General features: G+C 45.7%; 1 protein-coding gene across 1 annotated transcript in view; it reads right to left on the bottom strand.

Moving 5' to 3' along the window:
* numb (NUMB endocytic adaptor protein) overlaps positions 1-21,994 on the bottom strand; it is a 60,866-nt gene that overhangs the window by 11,538 nt on the left and 27,334 nt on the right. Inside the window, 4 exon segments of the mRNA XM_080512473.1 lie at positions 9,144-9,218; positions 11,857-11,889; positions 16,248-16,322; positions 21,060-21,196. Of these exon segments, the coding sequence (XP_080368599.1) occupies positions 9,144-9,218; positions 11,857-11,889; positions 16,248-16,322; positions 21,060-21,185 (309 nt within the window). The 5' untranslated portion in view covers positions 21,186-21,196.

Raw genomic sequence — 21,994 nt, 5'->3', positions numbered from 1 at the left:
GACCTGCTGTACCAGGTGAGCTGGAGACCAGAGACCAGACCTGCTGTACCAGGTGAGCAGGAGACCAGAGACCAGACCTGCTGTACCAGGTGAGCAGGAGACCAGAGACCAGACCTGCTGTACCAGGTGAGCTGGAGACCAGAGACCAGACCTGCTGTACCAGGTGAGCTGGAGACCAGAGACCAGACCTGCAGGTTTACTCAGTTTCAGCAGCTTTGCTTGATTATCAACATTTATGCATCAAAATAGGAGCTTTGTTGAAGAAAGGTTGTAGCAATTGGAAGGAAGAAAGGAGGAGATGATAAACTTCACCTCCTTTTTCAAAGGTTTTTGTTCAGACTCTCAAATCTCCCATTTGTATTTTGAAGGTTTCCTAAAGACAAAGATTTGAGGAAGACGAGGGAGGAGGCTTTGAGGAGGAAGGGTTGACTGAGGGAGTTCTCTGTGGTTTGCAGGGAACATTTTAAACTGGGTGAGTTCATCTTCATCTTCATCTTCATCAAAATAAGCCGAAGCATGAGTCCAGTATCAGAACTACATGTATGAAGTTTACAGGTGAAGATCAGTTCAGTATTCAGTGAGTGATGATTGATTAAAGTCTCTGACACTTCATCGCTCCTGTCAAGCAGATGAGACTGAACGGAGCCAAGATGGCGGCGCCCGCGCCCGCCAGCACCCGCCAGCCAGCGCCCGCCAGCCAGCGCCCGCCAGCCAGCGCCCGCCAGCACCAACGACGGAGTGAAGGTAGAAGGTAGATGCAGTGTCAAATCTTTATTATGTCTATTTAATCACAACAAGTTTATGTGAAGCTTCAGCTGAACCGTCAGCAGGAGTCACAAGACAGGGAGCAGTACCACCGAGTACCACCGAGTACCACCGAGTACCACCAGAGGGCAGTGTGACCCTGCTCTTTGACACTCTCTCTCTACAAACACTAGAAGTACTACTCTCTCTACAAACACTAGAAGTACCTCTCTACAAACACTAGAAGTACTTCTCTCTCTACAAACACTAGAAGTACTGCTCTCTCTACAAACACTACAAACACTAGAAGTACTACTCTCTTACAAACACTAGAAGTACCTCTACTCTACAAACACTACAAACACTAGAAGTACTACTCTCTCTAAAAACACTAGAAGTACCTCTCTACAAACACTAGAAGTACTTCTCTCTCTACAAACACTACAAACACTAGAAGTACTACTCTCTTACAAACACTAGAAGTACCTCTCTCTCTACAAACACTAGAAGTACTACTCTCTCTACAAACACTAGAAGTACTACTCTCTACAAACACTAGAAGTACTACTCTCTCTACAAACACTAGAAGTACTACTCTCTACAAACACTAGAAGTACCTCTCTCTCTACAAACACTACAAACACTAGAAGTACTACTCTCTACAAACACTAGAAGTACTGCTCTCTCTACAAACACTACAAACACTAGAAGTACTACTCTCTTACAAACACTAGAAGTACCTCTCTCTCTCTACAAACACTACAAACACTAGAAGTACTACTCTCTACAAACACTAGAAGTACTACTCTCTCTACAAACTCTAGAAGTACCTCTCTACAAACACTAGAAGTACTTCTCTCTACAAACACTAGAAGTACTGCTCTCTCTACAAACACTACAAACACTAGAAGTACTACTCTCTTACAAACACTAGAAGTACCCCTCTCTCTACAAACACTACAAACACTAGAAGTACTACTCTCTACAAACACTAGAAGTACTACTCTCTCTACAAACACTAGAAGTACCTCTCTACAAACATTAGAAGTACTTATCTCTCTACAAAGACTAGAAGTACTACTCTCTCTACAAACACTAGAAGTACTACTCTCTCTACAAACACTAGAAGTACTACTCTCTACAAACACTAGAAGTACTACTCTCTTACAAACACTAGAAGTACTACTCTCTACAAACACTAGAAGTACTACTCTCTACAAACACTAGAAGTACTTCTCTCTCTACAAACACGAGAAGTACTTCTCTCTCTACAAACACGAGAAGTACTTCTCTCTCTACAAACACGAGAAGTACTTCTCTCTCTACAAACACTACAAACACTAGAAGTACTACTCTCTTACAAACACTAGAAGTACCTCTACTCTACAAACACTACAAACACTAGAAGTACTACTCTCTCTAAAAACACTAGAAGTACCTCTCTACAAACACTAGAAGTACTTCTCTCTCTACAAACACTACAAACACTAGAAGTACTACTCTCTTACAAACACTAGAAGTACCTCTCTCTCTACAAACACTAGAAGTACTACTCTCTCTACAAACACTAGAAGTACTACTCTCTACAAACACTAGAAGTACTACTCTCTCTACAAACACTAGAAGTACTACTCTCTACAAACACTAGAAGTACCTCTCTCTCTACAAACACTACAAACACTAGAAGTACTACTCTCTACAAACACTAGAAGTACTGCTCTCTCTACAAACACTACAAACACTAGAAGTACTACTCTCTTACAAACACTAGAAGTACCTCTCTCTCTCTACAAACACTACAAACACTAGAAGTACTACTCTCTACAAACACTAGAAGTACTACTCTCTCTACAAACTCTAGAAGTACCTCTCTACAAACACTAGAAGTACTTCTCTCTACAAACACTAGAAGTACTGCTCTCTCTACAAACACTACAAACACTAGAAGTACTACTCTCTTACAAACACTAGAAGTACCCCTCTCTCTACAAACACTACAAACACTAGAAGTACTACTCTCTACAAACACTAGAAGTACTACTCTCTCTACAAACACTAGAAGTACCTCTCTACAAACATTAGAAGTACTTATCTCTCTACAAAGACTAGAAGTACTACTCTCTCTACAAACACTAGAAGTACTACTCTCTCTACAAACACTAGAAGTACTACTCTCTACAAACACTAGAAGTACTACTCTCTTACAAACACTAGAAGTACTACTCTCTACAAACACTAGAAGTACTACTCTCTACAAACACTAGAAGTACTTCTCTCTCTACAAACACGAGAAGTACTTCTCTCTCTACAAACACGAGAAGTACTTCTCTCTCTACAAACACGAGAAGTACTTCTCTCTCGACAAACACTAGAAGTACTGCTCTCTCTACAAACACTAGAAGTACCTCTCTACAAACACTAGAAGTACTACTCTCTCTACAAACACTAGAAGTACTACTCTCTACAAACACTAGAAGTACCTCTCTCTCTACAAACACTACAAACACTAGAAGTACTACTCTCTACAAACACTAGAAGTACTGCTCTCTCTACAAACACTACAAACACTAGAAGTACTACTCTCTTACAAACACTAGAAGTACCTCTCTCTCTCTACAAACACTACAAACACTAGAAGTACTACTCTCTACAAACACTAGAAGTACTACTCTCTCTACAAACTCTAGAAGTACCTCTCTACAAACACTAGAAGTACTTCTCTCTACAAACACTAGAAGTACTGCTCTCTCTACAAACACTACAAACACTAGAAGTACTACTCTCTTACAAACACTAGAAGTACCCCTCTCTCTACAAACACTACAAACACTAGAAGTACTACTCTCTACAAACACTAGAAGTACTACTCTCTCTACAAACACTAGAAGTACCTCTCTACAAACATTAGAAGTACTTATCTCTCTACAAAGACTAGAAGTACTACTCTCTCTACAAACACTAGAAGTACTACTCTCTCTACAAACACTAGAAGTACTACTCTCTACAAACACTAGAAGTACTACTCTCTTACAAACACTAGAAGTACTACTCTCTACAAACACTAGAAGTACTACTCTCTACAAACACTAGAAGTACTTCTCTCTCTACAAACACGAGAAGTACTTCTCTCTCTACAAACACGAGAAGTACTTCTCTCTCTACAAACACGAGAAGTACTTCTCTCTCGACAAACACTAGAAGTACTGCTCTCTCTACAAACACTAGAAGTACCTCTCTACAAACACTAGAAGTACTTCTCTCTCTACAAACACTAGAAGTACTACTCTCTCTACAAACACTAGAAGTACTTCTCTCTCGACAAACACTAGAAGTACTGCTGTCTCTACAAACACTAGAAGTACCTCTCTACAAACACTAGAAGTACCTCTCTCTCTACAAACACTAGAAGTACTACTCTCTCTACAAACACTAGAAGTACTTATCTCTCTACAAACACTAGAAGTACTACTCTCTACAAACACTAGAAGTACTACTCTCTCTACAAACACTAGAAGTACCTCTCTCTCTACAAACACTACAAACACTAGAAGTACTTCTCTCTCTACAAACACTAGAAGTACTACTCTCTCTACAAACACTAGAAGTACTTATCTCTCTACAAACACTAGAGGTACTACTCTCTACAAACACTAGAAGTACTACTCTCTCTACAAACACTAGAAGTACCTCTCTCTCTACAAACACTACAAACACTAGAAGTACTACTCTCTTACAAACACTAGAAGTACTACTCTCTCTACAAACACTAGAAGTACCTCTCTACAAACACTAGAAGTACTTCTCTCTCTACAAACACTAGAAGTACTGCTCTCTCTACAAACACTACAAACACTAGAATTACTACTCTCTACAAACACTAGAAGTACTACTCTCTCTACAAACACTAGAAGTACCTCTCTACAAACACTAGAAGTACTGCTCTCTCTACAAACACTACAAACACTAGAAGTACTACTCTCTTACAAACACTAGAAGTACCTCTCTCTCTACAAACACTACAAACACTAGAAGTACTACTCTCTACAAACACTAGAAGTACCTCTCTACAAACACTAGAAGTACTGCTCTCTCTACAAACACTACAAACACTAGAAGTACTACTCTCTTACAAACACTAGAAGTACCTCTCTCTCTACAAACACTACAAACACTAGAAGTACTACTCTCTCTACAAACACTAGAAGTACTTATCTCTCTACAAACACTAGAAGTACTACTCTCTACAAACACTAGAAGTACTACTCTCTCTACAAACACTAGAAGTACCTCTCTCTCTACAAACACTACAAACACTAGAAGTACTTCTCTCTCTACAAACACTAGAAGTACTACTCTCTCTACAAACACTAGAAGTACTTCTCTCTCGACAAACACTAGAAGTACTGCTCTCTCTACAAACACTAGAAGTACCTCTCTACAAACACTAGAAGTACTACTCTCTCTACAAACACTAGAAGTACTTATCTCTCTACAAACACTAGAAGTACTACTCTCTACAAACACTAGAAGTACTACTCTCTCTACAAACACTAGAAGTACCTCTCTCTCTACAAACACTACAAACACTAGAAGTACTTCTCTCTCTACAAACACTAGAAGTACTACTCTCTCTACAAACACTAGAAGTACTTATCTCTCTACAAACACTAGAGGTACTACTCTCTACAAACACTAGAAGTACTACTCTCTCTACAAACACTAGAAGTACCTCTCTCTCTACAAACACTACAAACACTAGAAGTACTACTCTCTTACAAACACTAGAAGTACTACTCTCTCTACAAACACTAGAAGTACCTCTCTACAAACACTAGAAGTACTTCTCTCTCTACAAACACTAGAAGTACTGCTCTCTCTACAAACACTACAAACACTAGAATTACTACTCTCTACAAACACTAGAAGTACTACTCTCTCTACAAACACTAGAAGTACCTCTCTACAAACACTAGAAGTACTGCTCTCTCTACAAACACTACAAACACTAGAAGTACTACTCTCTTACAAACACTAGAAGTACCTCTCTCTCTACAAACACTACAAACACTAGAAGTACTACTCTCTACAAACACTAGAAGTACCTCTCTACAAACACTAGAAGTACTGCTCTCTCTACAAACACTACAAACACTAGAAGTACTACTCTCTTACAAACACTAGAAGTACCTCTCTCTCTACAAACACTACAAACACTAGAAGTACTACTCTCTCTACAAACACTAGAAGTACCTCTCTACAAACACTAGAAGTACTGCTCTCTCTACAAACACTACAAACACTAGAAGTACTACTCTCTTACAAACACTAGAAGTACCTCTCTCTCTACAAACACTACAAACACTAGAAGTACTACTCTCTCTACAAACACTAGAAGTACTTATCTCTCTACAAACACTAGAAGTACTACTCTCTACAAACACTAGAAGTACTACTCTCTCTACAAACACTAGAAGTACCTCTCTCTCTACAAACACTACAAACACTAGAAGTACTTCTCTCTCTACAAACACTAGAAGTACTACTCTCTCTACAAACACTAGAAGTACTTATCTCTCTACAAACACTACAAACACTAGAAGTACTACTCTCTTACAAACACTAGAAGTACTACTCTCTCTACAAACACTAGAAGTACCTCTCTACAAACACTAGAAGTACTTCTCTCTCTACAAACACTAGAAGTACTGCTCTCTCTACAAACACTACAAACACTAGAATTACTACTCTCTACAAACACTAGAAGTACTACTCTCTCTACAAACACTAGAAGTACCTCTCTACAAACACTAGAAGTACTGCTCTCTCTACAAACACTACAAACACTAGAAGTACTACTCTCTTACAAACACTAGAAGTACCTCTCTCTCTACAAACACTACAAACACTAGAAGTACTACTCTCTACAAACACTAGAAGTACCTCTCTACAAACACTAGAAGTACTGCTCTCTCTACAAACACTACAAACACTAGAAGTACTACTCTCTCTAAAAACACTAGAAGTACCTCTCTACAAACACTAGAAGTACTTCTCTCTCTACAAACACTACAAACACTAGAAGTACTACTCTCTTACAAACACTAGAAGTACCTCTCTCTCTACAAACACTAGAAGTACTACTCTCTTACAAACACTAGAAGTACTACTCTCTTACAAACACTAGAAGTACTACTCTCTACAAACACTAGAAGTACTACTCTCTCTACAAACACTAGAAGTACTACTCTCTACAAACACTAGAAGTACCTCTCTCTCTACAAACACTACAAACACTAGAAGTACTACTCTCTACAAACACTAGAAGTACTGCTCTCTCTACAAACACTACAAACACTAGAAGTACTACTCTCTTACAAACACTAGAAGTACCTCTCTCTCTCTACAAACACTACAAACACTAGAAGTACTACTCTCTACAAACACTAGAAGTACTACTCTCTCTACAAACTCTAGAAGTACCTCTCTACAAACACTAGAAGTACTTCTCTCTACAAACACTAGAAGTACTGCTCTCTCTACAAACACTACAAACACTAGAAGTACTACTCTCTTACAAACACTAGAAGTACCTCTCTCTCTACAAACACTACAAACACTAGAAGTACTACTCTCTACAAACACTAGAAGTACTACTCTCTCTACAAACACTAGAAGTACCTCTCTACAAACATTAGAAGTACTTATCTCTCTACAAAGACTAGAAGTACTACTCTCTCTACAAACACTAGAAGTACTACTCTCTCTACAAACACTAGAAGTACTACTCTCTACAAACACTAGAAGTACTACTCTCTTACAAACACTAGAAGTACTACTCTCTACAAACACTAGAAGTACTACTCTTTCTACAAACACTAGAAGTACTTCTCTCTCTACAAACACGAGAAGTACTTCTCTCTCGACAAACACTAGAAGTACTGCTCTCTCTACAAACACTAGAAGTACCTCTCTACAAACACTAGAAGTACTTCTCTCTCTACAAACACTAGAAGTACTTCTCTCTCGACAAACACTAGAAGTACTGCTCTCTCTACAAACACTAGAAGTACCTCTCTCTCTACAAACACTAGAAGTACTACTCTCTCTACAAACACTAGAAGTACTTATCTCTCTACAAACACTAGAAGTACTACTCTCTACAAACACTAGAAGTACTACTCTCTACAAACACTAGAAGTACTACTCTCTCTACAAACACTAGAAGTACCTCTCTCTCTACAAACACTACAAACACTAGAAGTACTTCTCTCTCTACAAACACTAGAAGTACTTCTCTCTCTACAAACACTAGAAGTACTACTCTCTCTACAAACACTAGAAGTACTTATCTCTCTACAAACACTAGAAGTACTACTCTCTCTCTACAAACACTACAAACACTAGAAGTACTACTCTCTTACAAACACTAGAAGTACTGCTCTCTCTACAAACACTAGAAGTACCTCTCTACAAACACTAGAAGTACTTCTCTCTCTACAAACACTAGAAGTACTGCTCTCTCTACAAACACTACAAACACTAGAATTACTACTCTCTACAAACACTAGAAGTACTACTCTCTCTACAAACACTAGAAGTACCTCTCTACAAACACTAGAAGTACTGCTCTCTCTACAAACACTACAAACACTAGAAGTACTACTCTCTTACAAACACTAGAAGTACCTCTCTCTCTACAAACACTACAAACACTAGAAGTACTACTCTCTACAAACACTAGAAGTACTACTCTCTCTACAAACACTAGAAGTACTGCTCTCTCTACAAACACTACAAACACTAGAAGTACTACTCTCTTACAAACACTAGAAGTACCTCTCTCTCTACAAACACTACAAACACTAGAAGTACTACTCTCTCTACAAACACTAGAAGTACCTCTCTACAAACACTAGAAGTACTGCTCTCTCTACAAACACTACAAACACTAGAAGTACTACTCTCTTACAAACACTAGAAGTACCTCTCTCTCTACAAACACTACAAACACTAGAAGTACTACTCTCTCTACAAACACTAGAAGTACCTCTCTACAAACATTAGAAGTACTTCTCTCTCTACAAACACTAGAAGTACTACTCTCTCTACAAACACTAGAAGTACTTCTCTCTCTACAAACACTACAAGTACTAGAGTGCGTGCGTGCGTGCGTGTGTGTGTGTGTGTGTGAGAGAGAGAGAGAGAGAGAGAGAGAGAGAGTGATGGTACCCGTTTGTTTTATGCCTCTACCTTCATATTTCTATCAGTTTCTCCCAGTTTCTCCTCCTCTTGTTTGTATTGATTGATGTTATGATGGCACTGACGATAAAACATGTTGTGTTCTAACTCTGGCTGCTCTCCGTCCAGAGTCTCGGAGTCGGACTGGCGCCTCTCGTTACCTTCGTCTTGTCGTCGACGACACGGAGACCGTCGGCCGACACCCACAGCACCGCCCGCACCGCCTTCTTCCCCGCCTGCAATCACACAGAGGTGAGGGGAACACTTCAAACTGCTGTTCTCATCCACCGTTCACCATCAGCCACTTCCTGTCTACCTGGCCACTTCCTGTCTACCTGCTCACTTCCTGTCTACCTGCTCACTTCTTGTCTACCTGCTCACTTCTTGTCTACCTGGCCACTTCCTGTCTGCCTGCTCACTTCCTGTCTACCTGCTCACGTCCTGTCTGCCTGCTCACGTCCTGTCTACCTGGCCACTTCCTGTCTACCTGCTCACTTCCTGTCTACCTGGCCACTTCCTGTGTACCTGGCCACTTCCTGTGTACCTGCTCACTTCCTGTCTACCTGCTCACTTCCTGTCTACCTGCTCACTTCTTGTCTACCTGGCCACTTCCTGTCTACTTGCTCACTTCCTGCTCACTTCCTGTCTACCTGGCCACTTCCTGTCTACCTGCTCACGTCCTGTCTACCTGCTCACATCCTGTCTACCTGGCCACTTCCTGTCTGCCTGCTCACGTCCTGTCTGCCTGCTCACGTCCTGTCTACCTGGCCACTTCATGTCTACCTGCTCACTTCCTGTCTACCTGGCCACTTCCTGTCTACCTGCTCACTTCCTGTCTACCTGCTCACTTCCTGTCTACCTGGCCACTTCCTGTCTACCTGCTCACTTCCTGTCTACCTGGCCACTTCCTGTCTACCTGGCCACTTCCTGTCTACCTGGCCACTTTCTGTCTACCTGCTCACTTCCTGTCTACCTGGCCACTTCCTGTCTACCTGGCCACTTCCTGTCTACCTGCTCACTTCCTGTCTACCTGGCCACTTCCTGTCTACCTGCTCACGTCCTGTCTACCTGCTCACATCCTGTCTACCTGGCCACTTCCTGTCTACCTGGCCACTTCCTGTCTACCTGGCTACCTCCTGTCTACCTGGCCACTTCCTGTCTACCTGGCCACTTCCTGTCTACCTGGCCACTTCCTGTCTACCTGGCCACTTCCTGTCTACCTGGCCACTTCCTGTCTACCTGGCCACTTCCTGTCTACCTGGCCACTTCCTGTCTACCTGCTCACTTCCTGTCTACCTGCTCACTTCCTGTCTACCTGCTCACTTCCTGTCTACCTGCTCACTTCCTGTCTACCTGGCCACTTTCTGTCTACCTGGCCACTTTCTGTCTACCTGGCCACTTTCTGTCTACCTGGCCACTTTCTGTCTACCTGGCCACTTTCTGTCTACCTGGCCACTTTCTGTCTACCTGGCCACTTCCTGTCTACCTGGCCACTTCCTGTCTACCTGCTCACTTCCTGTCTACCTGGCCACTTCCTGTCTACCTGCTCACTTCCTGTCTACCTGGCCACCTCCTGTCTACCTGGCCACTTTCTGTCTACCTGCTCACTTCCTGTCTACCTGGCCACTTCCTGTCTACCTGCTCACTTCCTGTCTACCTGGCCACCTCCTGTCTACCTGGCCACTTTCTGTCTACCTGGCCACTTCCTGTCTACCTGCTCACTTCCTGTCTACCTGCTCACTTCCTGTCTACCTGCTCACTTCTTGTCTACCTGGCCACTTCCTGTCTACTTGCTCACTTCCTGCTCACTTCCTGTCTACCTGCTCACTTCCTGTCTACCTGCTCACGTCCTGTCTACCTGCTCACATCCTGTCTACCTGGCCACTTCCTGTCTACCTGGCCACCTCCTGTCTACCTGGCCACTTTCTGTCTACCTGGCCACTTCCTGTCTACCTGCTCACTTCCTGTCTACCTGGCCACTTCCTGTCTACCTGCTCACTTCCTGTCTACCTGCTCACTTCCTGTCTACCTGGCCACTTCCTGTCTACCTGGCCACCTCCTGTCTACCTGGCCACTTTCTGTCTACCTGGCCACTTCCTGTCTACCTGCTCACTTCCTGTCTACCTGGCCACTTCCTGTCTACCTGCTCACTTCCTGTCTACCTGCTCACTGGTCCCTTCATAAAGAAGAGGCAGCAGGTGGAGGACAAGAGAGGACATGGGTTAGCAGTGGTGTTGGTGTGTGTGACAGTCAGAAACACACTTTGATCAAAGCAAACAGGAGGTTGGTGAGATTTGGTGCTCGGATGCAGTCGACTGTGAAAAACCGTGAAAAACTGAAAAACCGTGAAAAACCCGCCGGTTAGAATGACAAGGGAGGAAAGAAACGTTCACACACTGATTACTCCTCCTTTCTTTGGTCAGGAAGAAGAGCTGGAGAGAGAGAAGCCTGTTAACACACACACACACACACACACACACACACACACACACACACACACACACACACACACACACACACACACACACACACACACACACACACACACACACACACACACACACACACACACACACACACACACACACACACACACACACACACACACACACACACACACACACACACAGACAGAGGAATGTGAGAGTGCCCCGCCCCAGCCTGAACCACCTGCTCACACACACATGCACCCTTGTGTTGTCTGCATTGCACACACATTTCCTGTGTGAGTGTGAGTGTGTGAGTGAGTGTGTGAGTGTGAGTGTGTGTGGCAGCCTTCCAGACATGATGACAGGGTGAAGGGTGAGAGGAGGAAAGTGATAACGACACTGCTAATAAAGAGAAGCACTCAGACACACGAGGGCCAGAACTTACTTTAGCAAAGAATCCTTTGAAGAACTTCCTGTCCTGGAAGTGGGTGTGGTCAAAAGAGGGGGGGGGGGGGGGCGGGGCAGGTGGGGGGGAGACAAGGTATGGACATGTTACCTGGGAAGAAACTACCTGGAGCCCACTGAGGGTCTGCCATTGAGTGAGTGAGTGAGTGAGTGAGTGAGTGAGTGAGTGAGTGAGTGAGTGAGTGAGTGAGTGAGTGAGTGAGTGAGTGAGTGAGTGAGTGAGTGAGTGAGTGAGTGAGTGAGTGAGTGAGTGAGTGAGTGAGTGAGTGAGTGAGTGAGTGAGTGAGTGAGTGAGTGAGTGAGTGAGTGAGTGAGAGAGTGAGTGAGTGAGTGAGTGAGTGAGTGAGTGAGTGAGTGAGTGAGTGAGTGAGTGAGAGAGTGAGTGAGTGAGTGAGTGGGAGAGTGAGAGAGTGAGTGAGGGAGTGAGTGACAGAGTCGCTGGTGACAGTAAAGCTTGATGATACTTGGAGATAAACCAGACTTGTCCTGGTTGTGGTCAGTTACTAACACAGTGACCTGGTAAGAGGGGGACATGGTAAGAGGGGGACCTGGTAAGAGGGGGACCTGGTAAGAGGGGACATGGTAAGAGGAGGACCTGGTAAGAGGGGGACCTGATAAGAGGGGACCTGGTAAGAGGGGACTGGTAAGAAGGGGACCTGGTAAGAGCGGGGGCATGGTAAGAGGGGACATGGTAAGAGGAGGACCTGGTAAGAGGGGACTGGTAAGAAGGGGACCTGGTAAGAGGGGGACCTGGTAAGAGCGGGGGCATGGTAAGAGGGGGACATGGTAAGAGGAGGACCTGGTAAGAGCGGGGGCATGGTAAGAGGGGACATGGTAAGAGGGGACCTGGTAAGAGGGGGACCTGGTAAGAGGGGACCTAGTAAGAGGAGGACCTGGTAAGAGGGGACTGGTAAGAAGGGGACCTGGTAAGAGGGGGACCTGGTAAGAGCGGGGGCATGGTAAGAGGGGGACATGGTAAGAGGGGGACCTGGTAAGAGCGGGGGCATGGTAAGAGGGGGACATGGTAAGAGGGGGACCTGGTAAGAAGGGGGGGACCTGGTAAGAGCGGGGGGGGGGGGGCTGGTAAGAGGGGGACATGGTAAGAGGGGACCTGGTAAGAGGGGACTAGTAAGAGGGGGACCTGGTAAGAGGGGACCTGGTAAGAGGGGGACATGGTAAGAGGGGACATGGTAAGAGGGGACCTGGTAAGAGGGGACCTGGTAAGAGGACCTGGTAAGAGGGGACTAGTAAGAGGGGGACCTGGTAAGAGGGGACCTGGTAAGAGGGGGACATGGTAAGAGGGGACCTGGTAAGAGGGGACCTGGTAAGAGGGGACCTAGTAAGAGGGGGACCTAGTAAGAGGGGGACCTGGTAAGAGGGGACCTGGTAAGAGGGGGACCTGGTAAGAGGGGACCTGGTAAGAGGGGGACCTGGTAAGAGGGGACCTGGTAAGAGGGGGACCTGGTAAGAGGGGACCTAGTAAGAGGACCTGGTAAGAGGAGGACGTCCTGTCCTGACTGGACACGCCTCTGAGCACAGACATATTGAACTGTTAAGACAGAAGCGGGACTCCTGCCAAACCTGGACAAGGGACAGGATGTGGAACATTTCAAGCTGAACGGACAAACGACTTGTGTTGGACTGGGTTATTAGAAGATTCAGGCTGCAGGTGATACACGATTGCATCATAATACTCTGGTTCACTTCTGCACTCGTTCTGGAACGAAACACTCCCGAACCTCCCCGCAGGGGGTCGGAGCCTCACACTGGGTGGACGACAAGACTGACGTCAGGAATACTTAAGTTCCCCTAAGAACAGAGACCATGAGGCCGGTGGACCAGAACCACCAAGAGGCTCCATCTGGTCCCATCAAGGAGCTTATAGAGGATTTATACTACTTTTATTTTGACGTTTCATTGTATTTTACACCACAATGTTTCATTAATTGACTTTATGTTGACATTGTCATCATTTTCAGTGTTTGATCTTGTAAAAATAGACATTTCATTCCACACACTGTGACACAACAAAGAAACCCTTTGAAGTATAAATTTAAAGGTTATTACAGTAATAGTTTACCAGTCTGCTCACTCAGGATGGAACTGGATAATACTTGTCTTGTATACATCTTATATACATGTGTATATATGTATTTATATTGTATACATCTTATATACATGTGTATATATATACTTATATTGTACACATCTTGTATTGGTTCAGTTATGTTCTTTTCAATAACCAGAACATATTTGATGTTTGTCTTGTTTAATATCAACTGGTCCTACACTTTGTCTCTGAAGAGAGGACACCTGTCTTCAGGGGACACTTCTAGACACTTCTAGGGCGTCGCTACATCACAGGTTTATATTTATATTTCTCAATATTTAGTTAGTAATACTGTATTCAGCTAGTAATATTCAATTAGTAAGAGTTCGTTAGTAATAGTTAGTTAGTGATAATCAGTTAGTAATACTGTATTGAGTTAGTAATAATCAGTTAGTAATAATCAGTTAGTAATAATCAGTTAGTAATATTCAGGTAGTAATATTCAGTTAGTAATATTCAGGTAGAAATATTCAGGTAGTAATATTCAGGTAGTAATAATCAGTTAGTAATATTCAGTTAGTAATATTCAGGTAGTAATATTCAGGTAGTAATATTCAGGTAGTAATAATCAGTTAGTAATATTCAGTTAGTAATATTCAGGTAGTAATAATCAGTTAGAAATATTCAGGTAGTAATATTCAGGTAGTAATAATCAGTTAGTAATATTCAGGTAGTAATAATCAGTTAGTAATATTCAGTTAGACATATTCAGGTAGTAATATTCAGGTAGTAATAATCAGTTAGTAATATTCAGGTAGTAATATTCAGGTAGTAATATTCAGGTAGTAATATTCAGTTAGTAATATTCAGTTAGTAATATTCAGGTAGTAATAATCAGTTAGTAATATTCAGTTAGAAATATTCAGGTAGTAATATTCAGGTAGTAATAATCAGTTAGTAATATTCAGGTAGTAATATTCAGGTAGTAATATTCAGGTAGTAATAATCAGTTAGTAATATTCAGGTAGTAATAATCAGTTAGTAATATTCAGGTAGTAATAATCAGTTAGTAATATTCAGTTAGTAATAATCAGTTAGTAATATTCAGTTAGTAATATTCAGGTAGTAATGTTTAGTTAGTAATATGTTAATGTCAATGTGGTGTTTTGACTTTCCTTCATCACTTCCTGCACCGTCTGACACCAACATGTGAACCAAACACCTGTTTTACCCTCCTGAGTCTGGTTCTGCAGGTTCTCCTCCTCTGAGCCTGGTTCTACAGTTCTCCTCCTCTGAGCCTGGTTCTGCAGGTTCTCCTCCTCTGAGCCTGGTTCTACGGTTCTCCTCCTCTGAGCCTGGTTCTGCAGGTTCTCCTCCTCTGAGCCTGGTTCTGCAGGTTCTCCTCCTCTGAGCCTGGTTCTACGGTTCTCCTCCTCTGAGCCTGGTTCTGTGGGTTTCCTCTCCTCTGAGCCTGGTTCTACGGGTTCTCCTCCTCTGAGCCTGGTTCTGCAGGTTTCCTCTCCTCTGAGCCTGGTTCTACGGGTTCTCCTCCTCTGAGCCTGGTTCTACGGGTTCTCCTCCTCTGAGCCTGGTTCTACGGGTTCTCCTCCTCTGAGCCTGGTTCTGCAGGTTTCCTCTCCTCTGAGCCTGGTTCTACGGGTTCTCCTCCTCTGAGCCTGGTTCTACGGGTTCTCCTCCTCTGAGCCTGGTTCTACGGGTTCTCCTCCTCTGAGCCTGGTTCTGTGGGTTTCCTCTCCTCTGAGCCTGGTTCTACGGGTTCTCCTCCTCTGAGCCTGGTTCTGCAGGTTTCCTCTCCTCTGAGCCTGGTTCTACGGGTTCTCCTCCTCTGAGCCTGGTTCTACGGGTTCTCCTCCTCTGAGCCTGGTTCTACGGGTTCTCCTCCTCTGAGCCTGGTTCTGCAGGTTTCCTCTCCTCTGAGCCTGGTTCTGATCCTCACTGCCGCTCTGCTGCTGGTACAACCACAAGCTGTGTGTGTGTGTGTGTGTGTGTGTGTGTGTGTGTGTGTGTGTGTGTGTGTGTGTGTGTGTGTGTGTGTGTGTGTGAGCAGAGACACAGACGGACCATCAGTGACTCTGCTGCTTCCTCCTGCAGAGGAAACGCTGCAGAACCACCACAACCTGAACAATGGGGAGTAAGAACAGCAGGAATAGAAGGAGGCAGCAGGCGCTGGAACAGCTCAGTGTGTGTGTGTGTGTGTGGGGGGGGGGGGGGGGGGGGGTAATGGGAGCAGTCAGGAAGAAGAGAGGAAGTGGAATCACCAGCGTCATTCCTGGAAACAGGAGGTTCACAGTGAAACCTACCGTCTTCAGCCGCTTCACTGCGTCCTCACAGATGTGCATTCCTCTGGACTCCTCCACCTCCACATGGCCCAGGTACTGCAGAGGAGAGGGGGGGGGGGGGGGGGCAGGGGGGGTACAGGGGGGGACAGGGGGGTTAGGCTGGAACAAACCCATCCTGTGCCAAAGAGCTGCACTTCTGAAGGGTCAGGGGTTTTTAAATGAGTCCGGATTGTCTGAACCCTGCTGACTGAGCAGGTCCAGGTCAACCACTGCTGTGCTGGGGTGTGTGTGTGTGTGTGTGTGTGTGTGTGTGTGTGTGTGTGTGTGTGTGTGTGTGTGTGTGTGGTGGGGGGTTCTGGGACGAAACGCTACACGGGTAGAAAGTAAAGAAGACATTTGGATGAGAAAGAGGGAAAGTGTTTCTGAGAGAGAGTGATGGTTTAAACACGTGAAGAGGCCTTGTGGACTGAACTCGTGGAACCACCTCGTGAACCACCTCGTGAACCACCTAGTGGAACCACCTAGTGGAACCACCTCGTGAACCACCTAGTGGAACCACCTAGTGGAACCACCTCGTGAACCACCTAGTGGAACCACCTCGTGAACCACCTAGTGGAACCACCTCGTGAACCACCTAGTGGAACCACCTAGTGGAACCACCTAGTGGAACCACCTCGTGAACCACCTAGTGAACCACCTCGTGAACCACCTCGTGAACCACCTAGTGGAACCACCTCGTGAACCACCTCGTGGAACCACCTTGTGAACCACCTCGTGGAACCACCTTGTGAACCACCTCGTGAACCACCTAGTGGAACCACCTCGTGAACCACCTAGTGGAACCACCTAGTGGAACCACCTCGTGAACCACCTAGTGGAACCACCTCGTGAACCACCTAGTGGAACCACCTAGTGGAACCACCTCGTGAACCACCTAGTGGAACCACCTCGTGAACCACCTCGTGGAACCACCTCGTGAACCACCTCGTGGAACCACCTTGTGAACCACCTCGTGAACCACCTAGTGGAACCACCTCGTGAACCACCTAGTGGAACCACCTAGTGGAACCACCTCGTGAACCACCTAGTGGAACCACCTAGTGGAACCACCTCGTGAACCACCTAGTGGAACCACCTCGTGAACCACCTAGTGGAACCACCTCGTGAACCACCTAGTGGAACCACCTCGTGAACCACCTAGTGGAACCACCTCGTGAACCACCTCGTGAACCACCTAGTGGAACCACCTCGTGAACCACCTCGTGAACCACCTAGTGGAACCACCTCGTGGAACCACCTCGTGAACCACCTCGTGAACCACCTCGTGAACCACCTAGTGGAACCACCTCGTGAACCACCTAGTGGAACCACCTAGTGGAACCACCTCGTGAACCACCTAGTGGAACCACCTCGTGAACCACCTCGTGAACCACCTCGTGAACCACCTAGTGGAACCACATCGTGAACCACCTAGTGGAACCACCTAGTGGAACCACCTCGTGGAACCACCTCGTGAACCACCTCGTGAACCACCTCGTGAACCACCTAGTGGAACCACCTCGTGGAACCACCTCGTGAACCACCTAGTGGAACCACCTAGTGGAACCACCTCGTGAACCACCTCGTGAACCACCTAGTGGAACCACCTAGTGGAACCACCTCGTGAACCACCTCGTGAACCACCTCGTGAACCACCTCGTGAACCACCTAGTGGAACCACCTAGTGGAACCACCTCGTGAACCACCTCGTGAACCACCTCGTGAACCACCTAGTGGAACCACCTAGTGGAACCACCTCGTGAACCACCTAGTGGAACCACCTCGTGAACCACCTAGTGGAACCACCTCGTGAACCACCTCGTGAACCACCTAGTGGAACCACCTCGTGAACCACCTAGTGGAACCACCTAGTGGAACCACCTAGTGGAACCACCTCGTGGAACCACCTCGTGAACCACCTCGTGAACCACCTAGTGGAACCACCTCGTGAACCACCTAGTGGAACCACCTCGTGAACCACCTCGTGAACCACCTAGTGGAACCACCTAGTGGAACCACCTCGTGAACCACCTAGTGGAACCACCTCGTGAACCACCTCGTGAACCACCTAGTGGAACCACCTCGTGAACCACCTCGTGAACCACCTAGTGGAACCACCTAGTGGAACCACCTCGTGGAACCACCTCGTGAACCACCTCGTGAACCACCTCGTGAACCACCTCGTGAACCACCTAGTGGAACCACCTAGTGGAACCACCTCGTGAACCACCTCGTGAACCACCTAGTGGAACCACCTCGTGAACCACCTAGTGGAACCACCTCGTGAACCACCTCGTGAACCACCTAGTGGAACCACCTAGTGGAACCACCTCGTGAACCACCTAGTGGAACCACCTCGTGAACCACCTCGTGAACCACCTAGTGGAACCACCTCGTGAACCACCTAGTGGAACCACCTCGTGAACCACCTCGTGAACCACCTAGTGGAACCACCTAGTGGAACCACCTCGTGGAACCACCTCGTGAACCACCTCGTGAACCACCTCGTGAACCACCTAGTGGAACCACCTAGTGGAACCACCTAGTGGAACCACCTCGTGAACCACCTCGTGAACCACCTAGTGGAACCACCTCGTGAACCACCTAGTGGAACCACCTAGTGGTCATGAGACTGTTGTGTTGGAACCAAAGCAAAGCAGGAGCGTAAGGAGCCTGGTCGTACCGAGGACTTGGTCAGTGTGACAGGAAGTGTCCCGTCACACTGCTGTTGCCATAACAAGGTTCAGTCCTGCTGCTGTCTCCGTCCCTCAGGGGACGACACGTCTGCTGGTGTCTGGAGCTGAACGTCAGCGTGTCCTTGGGAAGGTTCTCTACACCAGTGTTTTTCAACCACTGTGCCGCGGAACACTGGTGTTTCCTCCAGATCTCGTCAGGTGTGCCGTGGGAAATTATCACATTTCACATTTTTTCTAAAAAAACATTTGCTCTCACAGCCGACAGCGGCAGTGTGCAGAGTAATCAAGTATAAATACTGAGGCGAGCGCTGCGGAAGAATTACTCTGAGTCGAAATTCTTTCCTGCCAGCTGATCACTAGAGGCTTTTATTTTGACATGAACACACGCAACCGGAACTTCATAACAGGATGAGACTCCACACAACACATTTCTCCCTCATGGTTGATCACCAACATCCAACAAACCAAACTAGACGAAATAATGAACGATCTGAACCGAGGAACAAAAACACAACACAAGCACAAACCAACACACACAACAACCCCGACAATAACCCTCAATAACCTCCGGCAACACATAACCTGAACTCCCATCATGCACTGCAGCGACCAACTCTGTGATCGCTACAATACTCTTCACCACTAGAGGGCAGCACAGAACCTTGCAGGTGAAATGTAAAGTGACAGACGTCAGTGTGGTTCATCTCCACCTCCTGCTACCATCTTGTATCAAAGTACTGTGTCAGTGACAGTGATGGAGAAGTTTTTGAAAACCAGGATCTCAGCTCTTCATCCATCAGGTCCAGGTTTCACACTGACGGAGTCACTATTAAAAAAAGTCCTTGCTTTCTGGATTTACTGGATTCCTGTTGATAAAACTTTGATGAGAAAGACTTTATATTGTTAATAGAGGCTGCAGAGTTTAACTTTTTAACATGTTCAGGTGGAGGTGTGACTCCAGAGTTTTCCAAAGAAAAAAGTGTGTCTCGGTTCAAAAAAGGTTGAAAAACACTGATGTACAGGAAGGTCGCTGCTGCATCACACTGCTAATAGTCCCTCTGATCTCCTTTCCTATCACCTCTCCTTTACCCTGGATGACGTCACGGGGTTCAGGAAAGGCGTTCCTAACACCTCCTCACCTTCCTCTGCGGCTCCAAACACTCATGTAATGTCAAATAGCACCAGGTTTGAATGTAAATCAAAGGAAAAGAGGAACTAAAGGTAAATGGCTGCAAGGTGAATAAAGAACCAAACACTAAAATTGGATTTTACTGTGTTGGTCTCACATCCAGAACATTCCTACTTCAGATCTGGGTTCTTGATGATTTAAAGTTGTTCCAGCAGTTTATTTCTCTGCTAACTTACATGATCTGCTCCTTTTTCTGACGTCCTGATTTTCCCTCAACGCTCTGATGAGCAGGTCCCTTTAAATGTTGTCGCTGCAAGGAATTGTGGGGCAGCAGGAGCTGGTCTCCTTTAGTAAAGGAAGCATCAGTGCTTCCTAGGCTAAAGGAGGCTCTAAAGGAAGCATCAGTGTTTCCTAGGCTAAAGGAGGCTCTAAAGGAAGCATCAGTGTCTCCTAGGCTAAAGGAAACATCAGTGTTTCCTAGGCTAAAGGAGGTTCTAAAGTAAGCATCAGTGTTTCCTAGGCTAAAGGAGGCTCTAAAGGAAGCATCAGTGTTTCCTAGGCTAAAGGAAGCATCAGTGTTTCCTAGGATAAAGGAGGCTCTAAAGGAAGCATCAGTGTTTCCTAGGCTAAAGGAAGCTCTAAAGGAAGCATTGAGCCTCCTTTCCTTAGCTTAGTGAGAATTCCAACCCCTCCTTATCACGGCCGCCACTTAAACACTTCTAGGGTTAAGGAGAAGTGAATAGGAAAGGAGACAGAAGGGGCTATTAGGAGATAGGAGGGACTAGTAGGAGTCAGGAAGGATTATTAGGAGATAGGAGGGACTAGTAGGAGACGGGAGGGACTATTAGGAGATAGGAGGGACTAGTAGGAGTCAGGAAGGATTATTAGGAGATAGGAGGGACTAGTAGGAGACAGGAGGGACTTTAGGACGCACCCAGTGTCTCTGTGTGAAGGAGAGCAGAGACTCACCTTCACTGCGAAGCTACATTTCCCACTGCGCACCGCCTCCTCGTCTGTCTGCCACTGATGCGGCCGGCTGGACTCCGGGACGTACACGTCTTTCTTCCGACGGAAGCTCTGCCGTAGCTTGTTCATCGCTGAGCTTCCTGTGAGAGACCAAAGACGCCTTCGTTACTTCCTGAGTGAAAAACCTTCCTGGCGGCAGCAGCAAGAGCACAACAAGTAGGTGAAAGATGAAGGAATGTCACAGAATGAGAGAATAAGGGCTGCAGCAAGGAAGCTGCTGCTAGCACACTGCTAACTCTGCTTCATTAGCCACCTGCTAGCACACTGCTAGCTACACTTCCCTATCTACCTGCTAGCACACTGCTAACTCCGCTTCATTATCTACCTGCTAGCACACTGCTCAATCCACTTCAGTAGCCTTCTGCTAGCCCACTGCTAACGCCGCTTCATTAGCCTTCTGCTAGCACACTGCTAACTCCGCTTCATTAGCGCTCTGCTAGCACACTGCTAACTCCGGTTCATTAGCCTTCTGCTAGCACACTGCTAACTCCACTTCAGTAGCCACCTGCTAGCACACTGCTAACTCCACTTCATTAGCCACCAGCTAGCACACTGCTAACTCCACTTCATTAGCCACCTGCTAGCACACTGCTAACTCCGTTTCATTAGCCACCTGCTAGCACACTGCTAGCTACACTTCCTTATCTACCTGCTAGCACACTGCTAACTCCGCTTCATTATCTACCTGCTAGCACACTGCTAACTCCACTTCATTAGCCTTCTGCTAGCACACTGCGAGCTCCACTTCCCTATCTACCTGCTAGCACACTGCTAACTCCGCTTCATTATCTACCTGCTAGCACACTGCTCACTCCACTTCAGTAGCCTTCTGCTAGCCCACTGCTAACGCCGCTTCATTAGCCTTCTGCTAGCACACT

The sequence above is a fragment of the Blennius ocellaris genome (assembly GCF_963422515.1).
Source record: "Blennius ocellaris genome assembly, chromosome: 17".
Taxonomy (NCBI): Eukaryota; Metazoa; Chordata; class Actinopteri; order Blenniiformes; family Blenniidae; genus Blennius; species Blennius ocellaris.
This window is presented reverse-complemented; position numbering and strand designations above follow the sequence as displayed.